General features: G+C 48.8%; 1 protein-coding gene across 2 annotated transcripts in view; it reads left to right on the plus strand.

The window, feature by feature from the left end:
* Nucleotides 1-19,303, plus strand: part of ICA1L (islet cell autoantigen 1 like) — a 370,063-nt gene that overhangs the window by 274,150 nt on the left and 76,610 nt on the right. For both annotated transcript variants that reach the window (XM_069226037.1, XM_069226039.1), the window contains exon 11: nt 9,762-9,995. In XM_069226037.1, coding sequence (XP_069082138.1) covers nt 9,762-9,995 — 234 coding nt within the window. The remainder of the gene's footprint in view (nt 1-9,761; nt 9,996-19,303) is intronic.

A 19,303-nucleotide genomic window follows, 5' to 3' on the forward strand; every position in this document is an offset into this window, starting at 1 on the left:
ACTGCATCTCATGGAACATCCGGGGTATAAACGACCATAGCAAGGCGTGACTGTTACACTCATACTTCAATAGACATGAAATAAACATATGCTTCCTCCAAGAAGTCCACATGTCCTCTGCTTCAGCACCTGGCCTACGCCCGAGATGGTGTGGAGACACCTGCTTTTCCATTTACTCTGACTATACCCAGGGCATCTCAATCCTGTTAGGTAGAGGAATCCCTTGGCAACTAGCCCTGTAGGAAGCTGGTGTGGTGTGTGGTGAGCACCTATGGTGTTATCACCCTATACTAGGTATCCTCTATTAGTGAGGTGTATTCAGTATCTAGGAAGCCAGGCTCTCTAGAGGTAGCTGTGGATGAGCAGCCAAGGCTTATCTAGGAGACATGCAAAGCTCATGTAATACCACTTATAGTCACATAGCACTTACACACATGAAAGAACCACACAGTTTTACAACAATAAAGGTACTTTATTTTAGTGACACAAATACTAAAATACTATATAGGCAATACTCTTATTAGCAGCTGAGTAAACACACTATTATATATACCTTAGTTGTCAGGAATGACCATAGAAAGCAATAGAAAACAATGCAATAAAAATAGATAAGAGTGACCCTAGGGGGAGCCCATACCATATAATAAAAAATGGAATGCAAATGAGGTAAGTGGAATCTGTAGAGGGGAGCTGGAGGGACTAGGAACCCCAAAAGGTAAGTACCAGAGTGCCCCCCCGCACTCAGGAGAGAACCGGTAAGTACATGTTTTTGCCCAAACCCACAGAGAAACTTTTGACTGTGCAAGACCCAAACAAGACTGCACGAAACAGAAGATGGATCCAGACAGAAGAGGACCTGCAAATGAAGGGGACCATATCCAGTTCTAGTTGGAGTGTCTAGTTGGAGTAGGAGCCACTACCCACCCTTCTGGAGATGCAGCACCAGGTCGACGGTGAAGACCAGGATTCTGCTATGCAGCACAGAAGCAGATGAAGAGTTCCAGAAGTGATGCAGTTGATGTCCCACGCCGGAGGAAGAGTTGAAGTCCGTCCGTGGTATGGAAAAACCAAGAACAAGCCTTCAAAGGCAAATGTTGCACAAGGAGATTTGCAGAGCTGCCAAGGACCAGCAAGGTCCGAGGGGACTCAACCCATGGAGGGGAGTCCCAGGCATCCCCCAGCAGTCAGGAGAGCAAGAAGTCGTGGATGCAGCCCCCCCACAGGCAGCAGGTACAGGAGTCACAGTTAGGCCCACTCAGTACACCTAGACAGGAGTCCCACGTCGCTGGTGCAGCAGGAGACCACGCATTGCAGGGAAAAGTGCTGCAGGCCGGGGCTACACAGAGCCTGAAGATCCCACTGGAGAAGAGCCAACAAGCCTTGGTAGCTGCAAAAGTTCCTGTGCACAGGGGTACTGTCCTGCAAGGAGAGGCAAAGACTCCCCACCTCCAAAATTGGACAGCTGGTAGAGGGGACCACTCAGGACCACCACCTGTGATGCAGAATCCATGCAGAGTTGCAGGAGAGAGGACCCACGCAACCGGTCGTAGTTGCAGCTGGTGCCTGCAGATTCAGGGGAGTGACTCCTTCACTCCAAGGGCGATTCCTTCTTGCTTCTTGGTGCAGACTGAAGACTAGCCGCCCCCTGACAATGCACAGGCATTGCTGGAAGGAGCTGGAAAAACAATCTTGCAGAGCGAATTCGTCGCTGGAGCTGCAGATTGTAGGTTCCTATGAAGTCCAGCTGCGGTTCCAGTGGCCAGAAGTCGAAGTAAACATTGCAGAAAAGTCCTGCTGGAATCTTGCACGTCGAATCTGAGGACCCATCCAAGAGGGAGACCCTAACTGGCCCTGGGAGGGGGATTGGTCACCTGGCAAGGTGACCACTATCAGAAGGGGGCTGTGACATCACCTGCCTGACCTGCCCACTCAGATGCTCCCAGAGGCCTCTTCTCACCTTAGTTTTAAGATGGTAGAATCTCAGGGGGCACCTGGAGGAGCTCTGTGCCCCACCCCTGGGGTAGTGATGGACAGGGGAGTGGTAACTCCCCTTTCCATTGTCCAGTTTCGCGCCAGAGCAGGGTCTGGAGGTCCCTGAACCGGTGCAGACTGGTTCATGCTAAGAGAGCACCAAATGTGCCCTTCAAAGCATACCAATGGCTTGGGAAGGCTACCCCTACCAAACCATGTGTCACCTGTTTCCAAAGGGAGAGGGTGTTGCCTCCCTTTCTCAAAGGAAATCCTTTGTACTGTAGGTAGTCACCCATGTGCAGTACACGGGTAAAATGGCTTCCCCACTCTCATGAAGTCCAGGAAAATGGAGCTGGAGTTCGTGGGGGCACCTCTGCTGATGCAGGGGTGCCCTCACACACAGGTACTTGCTTCCTGCCTTCTGGGCTAGGAGGGCATGCCATAGGGGTGACTTGCAGTGACCTGTGGTGAAAAGGGTGAATGCACCCTTTCGTGCAGGCTGCAATGGCAGGCCTGCCGACACACTTTGCAGGAGCTCCCGTGGGTAGCGTAATATGCTGCAGCCTATGGGGAACCCCTGATTCCCCAATTCCATGGGTACCTAGGTGCCATATACTAGGGACTTATATGGGGGCACCAGTATGCCAATGGTGGGGTGTAAAAAGTTAGGGAAACCAAATCCAGTGGGAGAGAGCACAGTTACTGGAGTCCTGGTTAGTAGGATCCCAGTATGCACAGTCAAAACACACTGACATCAGGCAAAAAGTGGGGGCAACCATGCCAAAAAGAGGGCACTTTCCTACAGTCCTGCTCTTACATTGACCTTGATGGTCGCTACGTCATCTATATACGGTAGCGATATACGGCCCTAATACCATTGACCCTGAGGTTTTTTTGCTGAGGTCTGGACTAAAATGTCATTCTTGATCCACGCGCTCTCTTATGGGGAGGGGATTTCAATGTGGTGTTGGATGACAATTGGGACAGATCCCGCTCCTCCAGGAGGCTACACCCACCCTCAGCACTGATGCTCAATACATTAGTATGTGACAGTTTCCTCCAGGATGTCTGGTGCCACTTTCATTCCTGTGTTTGCGAGGGTTCCTGCCTGTCTGCCTTTCACGATCCCTGGTCAGGATAGATTTCTTGTTGTTATCCAAGGATATCCTGACCTGGACGAACTGGCTACCTCACCTCCCATGCACTCTTTCTGACCACATTCCCGTACTACTGGTGAAGTACCTCAGGTGATCCTCCGCACCTTCACATGGCACTAACCACCGACGGCGCTGCAGGATGTTGTATTCCGAGAGGAACTACGCACTGAAATTATTGATTACTTTACCCACAACAAAGACTTGATAAAATCGCCCTCTGCAGTCTTGGAAGCTATTAAGGTAGTAAAGAGGGGCTCCTGCATTGCAAAACAATCCAGGGTCCTAAAGATGATCTGTGGATCTCTGACCAGACTTGAACAAGAAATTCGCACCCTAGAGGCCCAGTACTTCCAACCTAAGTACACTGCTATCATGGCCAGCATCCAAGATAAACTGTTGGAATTCCAAGAGGAGGCACTTCAGGGAAAATTGCTTTCTACACCATGAATCACAGGCCCGACGCAGCGAAGGGGACCGGCCAGGCAAAAAGCTTGCTGGACTACTCTGCCCTGCAAGGGCCACCTTCTATTTTGCTCAACTCCAAGACTCTGACTCGAACCTTGTGACTACCACACTGGAAATACTAAAAGTAATGTCCACCTTTTATGCTCAATTATACACAGTCATCCCAGTACTCAGCAGGGCCGAGCTCACAGAATACCTGGATACCATACAACTGATATGGCTGAATCACACCTGTTAGAAATAAGGTCTCTAGTTGGCAATGGTTTGCGCCCTGTCCAAGTAGTGACCCTCACTCTAGTCAGGGTAAGGGAGTCACATAGCTAAGATAACCCCTTGGCTTGAACAGTCAGGTTTATCTTAGAGGTAATGTGTAAAGTGTTTGTAAACACAGTAACACAGTGAACACACTACAAAAGTACACCACATCAGTTTAGAAAAATAGCTAATATTTATCTGAATAAAACAAGACCAAAACAACAAAAATCCAACATACACAAGCAAATATATGAATTTTTAAAGATTAAATCTCAGTAAAGCACTTAGAAACACAATAGCTCCCACTAGGGCTATTACGGCATCCTGACGCAGTTGTTCCCAACAGTCCGACGCCACTCGCGACGGAGTGCAGGCCGGTCACGGAGTCGCATGGACCCCAGGTACAGTACCTTTGGAAAACGATGAAACAAGGTTGTGGCACGGAGTCGGGGAGGTGAGGCATCAGTGGAGCTGGTGCAGCATCAATTCCTTATTGCTACTGTGGAGGTGAGGCGTTGGTTCCTTTTTGCTAGGCAGGGGAGGTGAGGTGTTTGTTCCTTATGGTTGCAGTGGAGGTGATGCAGTGTCGGTGGAGAGGCGTTGGTTCCTTACGATCCTGCGGGGTCAATTATTCCAGCAGGTCAAGACTCGAGGCGTCAACTTCACTGTGTCACAATCACACCACGGGGCCACAGGTGCTGTGGCTGAGTTGGATGTTGGGGATACTGCACTTAGGACTCATGGTGTGATAGGACTTCAGAGGCGATGCAGCGATGTCGGGCCTGCAGCATCGGTCACGGTCATTGCACTCAGCGGGGACCACGGCTCCTGTTAGGCAGTGGAGTTTGACAGCGACACCAGTTCCGAAGTCACTCTTGAGTCAATGCACTTGATTTCTTCTTGGTTGCACCAGAACTCACTCCCAAGGGCCCAGAATCTGGATTTGGCACCACGTGGTGAGTCAGTACTCTCATAAGAGAGCCCAGGTGCTGGCAGATGAAGTCTTTGATATCCCTGAGACTTCTAACGGGAGGCAAGCTCAGTTCAAGGCATTGGAGAACCTCTTAAGGCAGGATGTAGAAAGCAAAGTCCAGTCCTCCCAGGACAGAAGCAGCAAGCAGTAGGCCAGCACAGCAAAGCAACAGGCAGAGTGGCAGACCCTCCTACGGCATCTAGCTCTTTCTGGCAGAATGTCCTCAGTCCAGAAGTGTTCTGAAGTTGTGGTCTCAAAGGCCCAATACTTATACTAATTTCTGCCTTTGAAGTAGGTAAACTTCAAATGAAAGTCCTTGTAGTGCACAAGACCCTGTCTTTCCTGCCCTGGTCCCACTCCAGGGGGTTGGAGACTGCTTTGTGTGAGGACAGACACAGCCCTGTTCAGGTGCAAGTGTCAGCTCCCCCCTCAACTCTAGCACAGGAAGACCTATCAGGATATGTAGGGCACACCTCAGCTCCCTTTGTGTGACTCTCTGGAGTGAATTCACAAACAACCCAACTTTTATCCTGACCCAGACACGTGTTCCAAAACCAGGCAGAGGCACAGAATGGTTAAGCAGCAAAATGGCACTTTCTAAAAGTGTCATTTTCAAATTTACAATTCAAAAACCAACTACACCAAAATATGTATTTTTAAATTGTGAGTTCAGAGACCCCAAACTCCACATCTCTATCTGCTCCCAATGGGAAATTACACTTAAAAGATATTACACGGCACAACCCCATGTAAACCTCTAAGAGAGAGAGTCCTTGCAATAGTGAAAAACAAATTTTAAAGTATTTCACTATCAGGACATGTAAAACACACCAGTACATGTCTTACATTTTAAGTACATTGCACCCTGCCCATGGGGCTGTCTTGGGCCTATCTTAGGGGTGACTTACATGTAGTAAAAGGGAAGGTTTGGGCCTGGCAAGTGGGTGCGCTTGCCACGTCGAAGTGGCAGGTAAATCTGCACACACACACACACACACACTGCAGTGGCAGGTCCGAGACATGTTTACAGGGCTACTCATGTGGGTGGCACAATTAGTGCTGCAGGCCCACTTGTAGCATTTGATTTACATGCCCTGGGCACACATGGTGGACTATACTGGGGAATTATTAGTAAATCAGATATGCCAATTACGGATAAACCAATCAACAGTACAATTTACACAGAGAGCATATGCACTTTAGCACTGTTTTTGCAGTGGCAAAGTGCCCAGAGTCCTAAAGCCAACAAAAGCTGGTCATAAAAATTAGGAGGAAGGAGGCAAAAAGACTGGGGATGACCCTTCAAAAAGGGCCAGGTGCAACAGTATTCAATTCATTTTAGCATGTTGTAGAAGGATCAGTACTAGGGTGAGAGGGATGTTTCCAGTGAGGACACCAACACGAGTAAGAGAGGCCCAGGGCATTATATATCACCTAGGCGGTCATTCCAACCGCGGCGGGCGGCGGTAACCGCCGAATGACCGCACCTCGGTCAAAAGACCGCGGCGGCCATTCTGGCTTTCCCGCTGCGCCGGCGGGCGACCGCCAAAAGGCCACCCGCCGGCCCAGCGGGAAAGACCCAGCAACGATGAAGCCGGCTCCGAATGGAGCCGGCGGAGTTGCTGGGGTGCGACGGGTGCAGTGGCACCCGTTGCGATTTCCAGTGTCTGCAAAGCAGACACTGAAAATAATTATGGGGCCCTGTTAGGGGGCCCCTGCACTGCCCATGCCAACGGCATGGGCAGTGCAGGGGCCCCACGACACCCGTTCCCGCCATCCTGTTCCTGGCGGTAAAAACCGCCAGGAACGGGATGGCGGGAAGGGGGTCGGAATCCCCATGGCGGCGCTGCAAGCAGCGCCGCCATAGAGGATTCCCTGGGCCAGGGGAAAACCGGCGGGAAACCGCCGGTTCCCCTTTTCTGACCCCGGCTTTACCGCTGCGGTCAGAATGGCCCAGGAAGCACCGCCACCCTGTTGGCGGTGCTTCCGCTGTCGTTGGCCCTGGCGGTCGGTGACCGCCATGGTCAGAATGACCCCCCTAGTGCCAAGTGCAGACCAAGGTTTAGACCCAGTAGTTGAAATATCAGTTAGAGAGGGTAATGTTGGAGAGGAAATGAAATGTGAAGAAATTACGCTATATCAGACATGGGTAGAAAACAATATAAAATTATATGCAGTGAAGGCCTAAAATCTGTGCTGATACCAGAAAGATGAAAAGTTCACTTGAAAACAGAATGCATGACCAGCAAGGTCTTAGTTAAAGGAAACCCTGTGTTTGTAAGCTTAAAGGAATTTATAATCTTTGAACACAGGCATGTATTCTGTTGGTCCAGTAAATGAAAAACATAACTGAAGAATAGAAGCAGGTGTTTGAATTAGGTAAGGGTACACAAAATCTGATAAGAGCTCTTGGGAGCAGAGCAATAAAACATGCATGCAAATACACATGCATTCAGGAGTCGTGAATAGTTAGTTTGTTAAGCATTGTTAGAACTGCCATGAAGAATGTGTAAGAAATAGGTTAAAAGGTTTATGGACACTGGGTGATGTGACGTTTTGCAACAAACATGTCACTGCTAAGTAGGTTATTATTTGACCTTTTGTAATAAGCATTGTTCATGGTACTATATAAGTGGCTGTCGGTGAAGCAGCAAATTGAGACCAGCTATTCACTTATATGAAGATAGCTACTCTCCCTGCCACAACAGTAAAAAGCTGTGTTTGCCTTGCCCGAAAGGAGTCTTGTCTTTTTCTTTATCTTAAGTTTCCCTGCAACATATTAAATATCATGCTTTCTCCAGTAATATTAGTTTATAAACAACATTGTGAATCATACCATGTTTTAATCTCGAGACTCATTTAGAGGATCATGCTCATGGTTTAACTCGTTCAGAATATTGGTATTGATCATGCTTACGTTCGAGTGTTTCTTGCCCTCTGCTCCATTCTAGTATATATTTGACCTTTTCGAAAGTTTAAAGATATTTTGTCTGAGAATTTCTAAGAATATCTATTCTGTTTAGAGGAATCCCAGACACATTTGTAGCTGTGTTCCATAAGAGCAGTCCAATGACTATTATAAGGCTTTTGGGAAATCACATTAACTAAGATAGCTAACCTTTTAACAGCATTCATTTGCCCATTCATCGTGTCCTACCTGTTGGCATGGTCGTCAGCAACTATAGTGGTAAGTGGAATAATGTTGCCTAAATCAAGGATCCTGAAAGCCTCCATCTTACAATAGGGTGTCTGCCTCACACTTTACAGCACCATATTTATGTAATGGTTGGTAATCTGGGTCTGGACTAGAATCTAGGCCCTGTGTACCTTTACTTAAATAAAACTCTATCCTATCTTGTGATAAACTGTCCGCATCTCCTTCCAGTCATCAGGCTAAAACCAGTTGGCTAGCATACCCTCAACACATTCTCTCTCCGCTGACACTATCTCTCAGCGCTTTTCTCTCATACTTCAAACATCCAACAGTTTGAGGATGACATCACAAATTACCTAGCAAAGGCTATCCCAGAAAACTCGTGCCCAGAACACAGAAACCCTCACATCAGTCACACAGGCTATAACTCAGAAAAATATTTCCACACAGACTAATTATACATGCAGGAATGCTGACAAAATACCTTGGCTAAGAGCAATAAATCTCATCTGCCAAGTATCTCCTTTCATACCATATACAAGATAGTGACTCCTAGGTATTACAGAGACAGTTTGGAATAACATAGTCTACAGTGAGAGTGTGAGACATGAGCAACCTTGAAGGTCTGTCATCCACCATTAATATTTTTTTTTCCTGAATGTTGCATAATACCACCTTTCAGTAAACAAATCCCACTACTTGACTACATGTGTTTTATAAGCGAAAAATGGTTTGTTCAATTCACACACCATGAAGAAAGCGGACAGTTGCAGCTGATCACTGCAGTGTTGCTAGTTTGCGTGGTTTGGTAATATTTATACTCTTGTGCTAAAGATTACTATTGTGATTAGTCATCTGGACAGCATATTCTGCACATATTTATTTGTATCAATGTTGTAGCATAGTATTTTTTGCCTTTGCTTACTCATAAAGCATTAATTGTTGCTCTGAATGATGTCCTGTCTCAAAGCACCACCCTTTTATGTATATGTGAACAAGAACAAATATTGTGCTCATTTTTAGGTTCGACGTGTAGAGCACTTGCACTGTTCATTGATTTTGTTTTTTTATTTATTTTTTTAACGGGCAATTCACAAATAAAATAGTAAATTAATATCTTTAAAAGTACTCTTTTTACAGATTTGCCACTTTTTCTCTTTCACAATCAGTTCAGGTACTATGCCAGGAAAGCTGCATCAAACACATGTTTCCAGGTGGAGTACTGAGAATGCTTATGCGACATGTGCCCCGGCTCTGGCTTAGTCTAGACTTAAGCACAAGGTCAATTAAGCGTGCTGTGCAAATGAAATTTTTTTTACTCCACAGGGAAACATTTTTCCTTGTGGAGAAAGCAATTCTGCATCCCACCATATCTGGAGGTGAAACCTTTCCCTTCCCCATGCCAGAAATAGAGAGTTTCTCCAGTCCTCGTCTTGGATAGATTTGTGACCATTTCCATGGTGGAAAGTGTTCAAATAGGAACTTAAGAGTGCCCACAAATGTACAGGTTTGTAGGCATTCCTTAAATTTACAAGGCTAATCCCATCTTGTCCTGCAACGTTTGCTGACAAACCTGGGGTGGCTGTGGCGCTGCAGGACTGGCAATAGGAGGTAAAAGATTGAAGGAAGGGCCTTCCCAGCTTTACAAAATAGTGTGATTGACACCATGTTTTTAAGCTAGGGTATCGTATCCCTGGTTACACAATAAGCTTGATCTGGTACATCCTGGGGTGTTTGTTGTTTTGCGCCTAAGTGCTCTTTTCTGATGTATCCTTTTGCTCCACAGCCCAAAAGGACCTGCTATTGGAGACCCTTGAGGGAAACGACTTTGAGAAAGAGTTCTCTTTTCTGAATGTCCTAACTCCAAATCCAGCACCGTGTGGAGACAACGAATATCAGAAAATGTTTGACAGTCTTGATGCCAGCCCATTATTGGAAGACCCTGGAGTACCTGCTTCATCAGGCTTTCTACCATCCCACCTACTTGATCTGCGACTGTCCAATGCCAGTGACTTCAGCAGTAAGTATGCAAAGAATTCTGGAAATACATCATTTTGGGGGCCGATGAGCAGAGTATTCTCAGATCTTTGACCTGAAGTATTTGGCCTTAGCTGATTTATATATATGAAATGATCATTTTCGTTTTCATTTGGTGATCATATTGCTTAAAAGAAAGACAATTAATCATTATCTAAACCAGAATGTAAGCCATTGAAAATGAGTGGGTTTTGTTGCATCGTATGAATATTAAAATAAAATTGTGTCCACCCCTATACTACGGCAAAAATATGAATATTGTTGCTTCACATAAGACCCTGCCTGGCAACTTTTCAAATAAACTAGCATTTGATTGCTGTCATTAGCTAGAAATGTGAATATTTATATTTAGTATGGAATTGAAGCCATATGCTTGTTTTCTTAAAAGCTATAACAAGTTCTCTTTAAGTTAAGGTTTTATTTTTTTTAATTATTTTCCTGGATAGTGTTACGAACAAAAAAAAATGTAGACACTTTCTCCTCTCACTTTCTCCATTTGATTCAGTGTGCTTCTACCACATACCCTATATTTTATGTAGACCACAGTATGTGATACCATATCCTAAAATCATTAGACCTATTTCATATTTCTTTTATATAGTATTTTGTATTCCTTGAATCCCAATACAGTGTCAGGTTCTGCTGGTTTGTAGTAAATAACAAATTGTCTCAAGCCATTAAAATCAGTTCAGCCTTTCCATCTCATCTTTTCCTGTACTCATGCTGTTATCGGCTGTCAACACCTTTAAAGTATCCTGTCTTTCTGCAAAGTTCTGGCATTATCGAGCGTGAGAACGTGGCCTACCTAAAGACTACTGAATACCTGCTAAGGGATACCATGTCCAAGGGCTGGCCCACGCTGCCTGGAAAAGCAGAAATAAACTCCTGGGGTAAAAAGCCTAGGCAGGGCCAGAGAAGCACAGCCGAGCTTTGATTGGAGTGCTTACCCTCTCTGCCAATAGTGAAACTTCTGTCTGGAGCACTCATTTACAGAAGTACTGTGAGAACTGTCCCCCAGAGAACAGTAATGGCCTAGTGACTGGATCACAGTAATAGCCTGGCTACAGAGGCTGTTGCAGTAGGGGAGAGCCGACTCCCGAAAAGCTAGTTTGCATGCTGTTTGGCACAGGCGACCTGAGTGAAGGCCCACTTAGAGAGCTTATTGATTGACAGACATGCGAGTCACATTGCCCTCCGCCGCCCCGCCAAAAAAAAATACAAATTTAAAAAACAACAGACTCCCACCCAAGAGAATAGGCCCTCCTCCTTTTGATTCCAGGCAGTGTGAAGGGATGCCCTTGATAGAACAGCTGATCCTGGTAGGGACAGTATCACTAGATGCTGACACTGCGGACACTGTATGTCGGGGCGCACCAGGGTCAGTGAGAGGTGATTACGGGTTTTGACGCTGCTCAGCCACGGGGCTGGGTTTTGGGGCCTACTGTCTGAAGTGGGGTCTAAGGGCTCAAAGACAAAAAAAAAAAACAGACGGGCCATTCCCGCAAATACTTATAAATAGTACATAAGTTGGTGCCTTGGTTTGGGAAATGTTGGCTGCAGTTTATTAGCGTTGATGTACAGCATGTTTGCCCTGCTTTTATGAGGCCCATACATCATTGTGTCATATCACCTGTACATGCAGTAGAGGTCCTGAGGTTGTCATAAATCACGTTATCGTCCATGAGGCTGAAGGCCCATGGGTTTATGCTTAAATTGATCATTTGGGTCATAAATCACTTTGCATATTAACAACCCCATAAATTGTCGATATCTTTCTGTCACATGCCCATCAATCAATTTGCCACAAGTCACTCTCGCGTTTAGTCATTTGTGTATCTTGCCCCTTGGTGTTGCCGTTATTCCTTTTTTATGTACTCATTTCCTTTTAGGCTTAACTGGCTACCTTGTTAAGTCCTTGTGTCCAGCTCTCCGGCTGACCTGGGCTGTGAGTGCTGTGTTTTCGTGTACCTCCCCCGACTGCCTTACCCTGCCGTGAGGCATCCCAAGGTAAGTAGCCCTGCCACCCTGCTGTGTTGGGTGTGGCCTTCATTGTTCTTTATCTCTCCTTTTATGCTTCACCCTTCGTCCCAGCCTGCGACGATCTGGGTGCTTAGTGTTAGGTGTGGGTGTCCTCCTTGCGTCGCTGCCCGGCCACCCTGATAACGAAGAGGGGTTCCGTGCCAGGCAGCCTCCTTTTAAGCCCCCACCTATGCCCTTGGGGCATGGTGGGGGGAAATTCAAATAATACTTCGGCCCCCATTGGCCAACCAGTTTTACTGCCCCCTTTCCACTTCCGCCCTGTGCCAGGGGCTCGGAAGGGCAGGGGGTGGGGTGGCAGGGAGTGATTTGAGAAGAGGGGAGACCACTTCCAGCTCTCCCCCCCCACCCACCTCTTCCCCCCTTGTTTGCGCACCCCATTCCGGCGCACTTTTACTCGAGGGCCTCGGAAGGATTTCCGCTCCGGCCCCTCAAGCTCCCTTCTGGTGCGGGCCTTCGCCCAAACCCCCTTCCTTTTAGGCTTAACTCGCTACCTTGTTTAGTCCTTGTGTCCAGCTCTTCGGCGGACCCAGGCTGCGAATGAGGCATCCCAAGGTAAGTAGCCCTGTTACCCCACTGTGTTGGGTGTGGCCTTCGTTGTTCTTTATCTCTCCTTTTCAGTCACGCCGCCTTTGGGTTACTGCTCAATAGGCGGCTCCCCCGTTTCGATCCATCTTATTTGCAGCCTGCTAGCCGCAAGGTGGCCCATAAGTTATTCCAAAACACCTCTGTCTCTGGGTGGGGACAGGTGTACCCTGTCTTCTCCAAAGTATTCTGGTCTCTGCAATTTGATTAGCCCATGTCTGATGCTTTCCCAGCCCTTTTGGACGCAAAACGTTTTCACTGACACGTTTAGTTTCTTCCTTGACTTGTCTAATGCCCCTGCTGAAATTGCCCCCCTCCACTTTTGTCTGGGAATGATCTATGACCATATCAACATGGTGTTGCCCAGGCGCCTTGAAGCCGCCGTGAGGTTTCCCCTAATGCTTTCAAGTAAGCCTCTCCTACCAAGTTGGGCTAGGTCGTTGCCCTCCAGGTGTATTATTACCATGTCAGGCCCTGTGGAGGTGTTCCCATTTCATGCCCGGGAAACCAAACCATTCTATGTTTGTCTGCTGTGGGCATTGCTCCCTTGTGGGACCTCTCGACTCCCACCAAACTTGGGCTCTGTGTACAAAGGAGTGTCGGATTACCCATGCCGTTCTGTGTTCCACACCTGTATGAGGAAGGGGACAGTGAGGTTCTTGCTGCTATGCCCCCAGCCTTTTTTGTGCTCCATTTGGGGAGGGGGTGCAAAGGGAGGGCTTCTCTTCCTGCTTGTTTGTATGTTGCCTTCTGATGTAGCCTTTATAGGCGTTTGAACTCCACCTTCCATTTGCTTTTATGCCTGTCGCCAACATGCCGTGTTGTGCTGCTGATGTCGCTGCCCCTATCCGGAACGAGTGTGTGCCAAATTCGCTTGCCGTGAGCCCTGCCATGGTCAGTGCCCTTTTGAGCACTGCCTGGAATTGGAATGTGCTCAAGCATTCACCATTCTCGTGTTTGAGGAGCGCCCCGTGCCTCTCCGGTCTCAGTTCTAAGAACTTCTGCACACTGGGCATACGTTACGGTCGTCCAGGCATCTGTGCTCCACTTTTGGCCCTTTTCCAAGCTGATCGGTTTTGGATCTCCTTAGTAATATTTGCATGCTCTTTTGGCCTATCTGTACGTCCTGTCTTTGTATGCATGCCTTTGTGTACCCTGCTTTGGAGGGGGCCACTAGCTCGCTTATCCTAAACGTCCGAAGATTGCCAGGGTGAAAACGCTTTAAAGGGCATGCTTTCGAATTGCTCTGGCATAGGTTATTTAGCACCCCCATTAGCTGTTTCAGTGTGTTGAAATCAATCAGGCGCCGCCGATTCCTAGTGGGCCCTTCTAGCTTGCGCCACCCTTTCATTGCTGCCCTTATGTAATGGGAGTTGGAGGGATCTCTACCTGTTATCAACTTGCTAAAATGCGCCACTATGGTTAAATGTGCCTGCGCCCAAGACTTGGATTTTTTCTGCGAGAAAGCCCATTGTATGAATTTCTCCACTGCTTTTTGCGTCTCGTCGTGGTTCTCAAAGGACCTCTTGCACTGTTCTCGCGCATGCAGCATAGCGTCTAGGGCGTGTTCTATTAGTGTTAACAAGTCCCCTCCACCAGCCCCAACAGGCTGAGGGGAAATGGTGTCATCTCTCGTTCTGCTCCCGGAGCTAGGCTCCTGAATCTCGTCATCTGGAATCGAGAGAGTGCATCTGCTTTAGTTTTAATGACGCCTTGCACGTGCCTCGCCCTAATGTCTAGGTTGCTTGTTAGTTGCATTCTTAGCATGTATCTCAATAACTTTGATACTAATGCGCACTGTGATACCCCTCTATTGATCGCTTGTACAACCGCCTGGTTATCCAACCATAGTGTGAGCTTCATATCTTTTAGCTGTTCTTGTCAGATTGTTAGTGCCACTACAATGGGTAATTTTTCCAGGAGCGTGATGTTACTTGTGAGACCCAGTGCTGCCCAAGACTGGGGCCACTTCTTGGCGCACCATCTATCCTTCAATATGGCCCCAAATCCTAGGCTGCTTGCCGCGTCGGTGTACAATTAGATCTGCTTTGCGGACACCCAGCCTTCTCTCCATATTAGAGTGCTATTGAAGTCCACTAAGAAGGTCAGCCAGGTCCTCAAATCCTGTTTCACCCCTGTGGTCAACCTGACATGGTGGTGTTTTTTTCTCTAGCCCCCTAGTCAAAAGTGAAATCCGCCTAGGAAAAACCTTTCCTGCTGGGATGACTCTTGCTGCAAAATTCAATTTCCCGATCAACTCTTGTAGCTCTCCTAGTGTGGCCTTCTGCTTGCCCCTCCTGATGTCCTTTACCAGGTCCTGCACTTTGTCTTGGGGCATGCTGGATGTGCCTGCTTCGGAATCCAGCTCTATGCCTAGGAAAACTAACTTGGTGGTTGGGCCCGTGGTTTTGTCCTCTGCAGCGGATTCCCTAGTTCCGCTGTTAAGGATTGGAATGCCTCTAGTAAATCCTGACATTCTGATCCGCTAGGCTGTCCTACAAATAGAAAATCGTCTAAGTAGTGTAGCTTCCCACCCCTTGGGTGTTGCTTGTGCAGCGCTTATTCTATGAATGTGCTGAATTTTTCGAAATATGCGCATGAAATGGAGCACCCCATGGGCAGGGCCTTGTCGAAGTATGTTTTTCCCTAAAACTTGAAGCCTAGTAGGTGGTAGCTCTCAGGATGCATAGGGAGTAGCCTGAAGGCTGATTCTATATCTGCTTTTTGCCATCAACGTGCCACCCCCTTTTGCACGCATTATATCTACTGCATCCTCCACTGACGCGTACCCCACAGCGCAGTCATCCGTGTCAATGCCATTGTTCACTGATATATTCCCTCTGGGTAGGACAGGTGGTTAATAAGCCTAAATTTACCTTGCTCTTTTTTGGGGACAACTCCCAAAGGTGAAATGATCAGGCCGGGGGGGTTGGGCCTTGCAGTGGGCCTTCCACCCTCCCCAGCTCCTTCTCCTTGTCAATTTTTTCTCTTACTATTGTGGGGTGCTCGCCTGCTGAGCGTAGGTTCCTTGGCTCTACTTTGTGTTCTTCCCCTAGATAGGATTCTAAAACCTTGTTCAAAACCTTCGCATATTAAGCTTGCGTCCTTTTTGTTGTCGTATTCGTTGGCCAACTGCCCCAATCTGCCTGTGTTTATGGGGGATCTAGCCAACTATACTTCTCTCCGCAGCTAGGCTACCGTGCTGGTTTGTCTATTTCTTTTTCTCTTTATCCCTCTTGTGGCTACTTCCTCTTCCCCTTTTGCATTCCGTTGTGGGATGTCTCACCCGCCCCCCCCCCACTTAATGTGGAGCACACATGTCTGAATTTGCACGTTGCCCCCCAGGTGCACTCGTCTTTATCATACTTGAAGCATACCGCTGTTGCTCCCTTCCCAGCCTGTGGCCCCTTCCACTGTGTGTACTGTTACCGTTTGTAGAAGGGCTTCGTCTTCTCATGCCTTCCTTTCTGGTAGCTCCCGCAAAAGGGCTGCTCGCCTTTGCCTGCTCAGCTCCTGGCATCTCTTGCTATCATCATTTTGTGCATGTAACCTGCCACGTCCTCCTCATCCCATTCCATGTCTGGGTGAGCTTGTATTTTTAGCCTGAAACCTTTGTCATGATCAAGCCAGGCATCCCCAATGAATTGCCTCTGCGCCTTGTGTATTTTTGACTCGTAGAGCCATAAATCGTTCGCACAATGTGGAAATTTTTCCACTATGATACATACCATGATTCTAAAAGCATTCAACCAGTTATCAAACTTCTTCTCTTTCCTCACCCTGTTTCGCTCCCTCCTCTCTTCTTCTTGTTAACTGTGGTCAAATCTAAACCCTCGACCTGAATCTCTAGGAGCGAGAATATGTCAATAAACTCCCTACACCATATTTGTTCTTTTACCGCTAGTGGTATCATGCTTGCCAGCCCTGGTGCTCTTATGTTGAATCCTCCTCCCCCGGTCAGGTGATGGGCATCGCTCGCGTGGCAGTTCTGCTCTAGCCGCTTGGGACCCTTTCACCCCGAGTGTCAATAGGGGCCCTGTCCCCCCCCTGGGTTCTGTTCCCCCGGACCCTTTTGCTTTGCGCGCTCCCCCTGATATTGCAAATAGCAATGGCGCCATTGACTTTAAAAATTCTTGGACAATCACACTAAATCTGATAGAGACTTCTAGCTGCAGCTTCCTTACCTTAGAATTCCCTGGCGTCAGCTTCGAATCCGGAGTTTTTTGTGAGCAGTACCCTGCGCGCGTGCCGTCGGACATCGTCGCTCGGATCCGCGTGCGTCGTTGGAGTCGTCTATGACGTCACAGTTGTCTATATAGACGCCGTCTCGGCGCGCGTACGTCAGTTCTTTTCCTTCCGCGCTGGTTAAGCGCAGTTTTAGATAGAGCTACCCTGCTTAGACGGTTTGTCGATGCTTTTTTGACTGTTTGGAGTCATGTCTTCGAGAAAGACAGGATTCAAGCCGTGTGGTGCGTGTCATCGCACCATGTCGGTGATGGATCCGCACCAAGTTTGTCTTTGGTGCTTGGACAAGGACCACGATTCCACCTCGTGCTCCGATTGTCGGGCCGTGGCGCCGAAGGCCTTGAGGGAGAGATCCCTTAAGCTTCTTGCGGCCCGACATTCGTCTTCGGTCGGCGCGACTCCGCGGAGGTCACGGTCTCGCAGTAGGAGGCGGTCGCGGCACCGCTCCCGGAGCCCCAAGTCCTCTTCCTCGCATTCGAGGTCATCGGAAGGTAAGAGGCACAAGAAGAAGAAGTCCAAGCGGACTTCGTCTTCGCCACGCCCATCGACCGACGAGGCGTCTAGGGAACGTCGACGTTCCGAGCGCGGTTCTGCGGAGCCGTCGCCAGGGTCGACTCTGCGTCTTCCCCCCTTTCCGGGGACCGGATCGACCCCCGCTCAAATTAAAGAATTTTACGAGGCCATGCGTCTCGTCTTTGAGCGGGCTGTACCTCGGGTGGGTCTTCGGGCCCCGCGGGGTCAGCAGGGGCCCCTTCTGATTCGACGCCGGCGGCTTTGGCCTCGGCGTTGTTGGGGACCTCAGGATCCGATAACAGATCTGGACCGGCGCCGGTTTCTCACAGTCGACCTCCTTCGCGCCGGGTCTGACATCGACGATTCCGCCATCGGCGCCCACCGGTGGCAGCCCCATCCTTATTCCGCAGGAGAGGAATGGGAGGGGTCTGAGGACCCTTTAGAATCAGGATTGCAGCAGGACTGGTATGTGGATCTAGGGGAGGCCATTGGACTGGACACATCTCCAGATACTGGTATGCTCTCTCCTCCTAATGTGGCTACGGAGGAGGGGGCTTCTTTCGCTATGGTGGTGCGTAGGGCAGCTGAGGTCTTGGACCTAGATTTGCCTACGGTGCCAGCCAGGACAAATATCCTGACAGAAGTGCTTCAGCCGGGGGTGTCAACATCGGAACCGTTGTTGCCCTTCAATGAGGCTCTTACAGATGTCCTTCTGGGTACGTGGTCCAAACCCAGCACAGGGGCTCCTGTGAATAGGACGGTCGGCCGCCGCCATAGACCCGCTCCCAGCGACCCTAGTTTCCTGACACAACACCCCACTCCTGAGAGCTTGGTTGTCCAAGCCTCTACTTCACGTGGTGCCTTCCCTTTCGCTCCCCGGCTAGGGAATCCAAGAGGCTGGATCAGCCTGGGAAGAAGATGTTTTCTTCCTCCAGCCTGGCATTGAGGTCTGTAAACACCTCTTGCCTATTGGGCCGTTATTCCCATACTTATGGGATACGGTGGCGCAAGTGCTGCCCCAGGTCCCAGAGGGCGTACGGGACACTCTCACCCAGGCTGTAAAGGATGGGAGAGATGCAGCCAAGTTTACAATCTGGTGTGCTTTGATACGACCGACTCGCTGGGCAGAGCGATTTCATCGTCAGTGGCCCTTCGTCGCCATGCCTAGCTACGGTCTACTGGTTTTTCAGGGGATGTCCAGTCCAGCTTGATGGACATGCCCTTTGATGGCTCTTGCCTTTTTGGCGAAAAGGCAGACTCCGCGCTTGAGAGGTTCAAGGATTCTCGAGCCACGGCCAGATCCTTGGGCCTTTCAATGCCGGCACAACAGCAGTCTGTCTTTCGCCCCTTCCGAGGCTTCGGGAGGGGCGTGGTGCCACGCCAGACACAATTTAGCCACCGTCCTCAGGCTTCACAGCATCCCGGAAGAGGACGTGCTCGTGGTACCATCAAACCCAGAGGGTCTGGCCAGAGGTCGACCGCCACACAGCCCCCCTCCACTGCGCCCAAGCCCTCCTAGTGTGGTTCTGCGGGATCACGTCCGTCCAGTTGGAGGGAGGATTTATTTTCATCTCCCTCACTGGCTTTCCATCACCACTGACAAGTGGGTCCTGCAGATCATACGGAAGGGCTACTCCCTTCCCTTCCAGTCTTTCCCTCTGACAAAGGAATGGCTGATGGAGGACCATTTAGCTTTGTTCCGCGAGGAAGTTTTGGCTCTTTTGGCCAAGGGAGCCATAGAAAGAGTCCCGATATCAGAAATAGACAGTGGTTGTTATTCCCGCTACTTTCTGATTCTCAAAAAGAAAACAGGCCTTCGCCCTATTTTGGATTTGAGGGACGTCAATCTCTTCCTCAAGAAGGAGAAATTCAAGATGCTCACTCTTGCTCAGGTTTTGTCTGCCCTAGACC

The sequence above is a fragment of the Pleurodeles waltl genome, chromosome 3_1 (assembly GCF_031143425.1).
Source record: "Pleurodeles waltl isolate 20211129_DDA chromosome 3_1, aPleWal1.hap1.20221129, whole genome shotgun sequence".
In the NCBI taxonomy this organism is placed as follows: Eukaryota; Metazoa; Chordata; class Amphibia; order Caudata; family Salamandridae; genus Pleurodeles; species Pleurodeles waltl.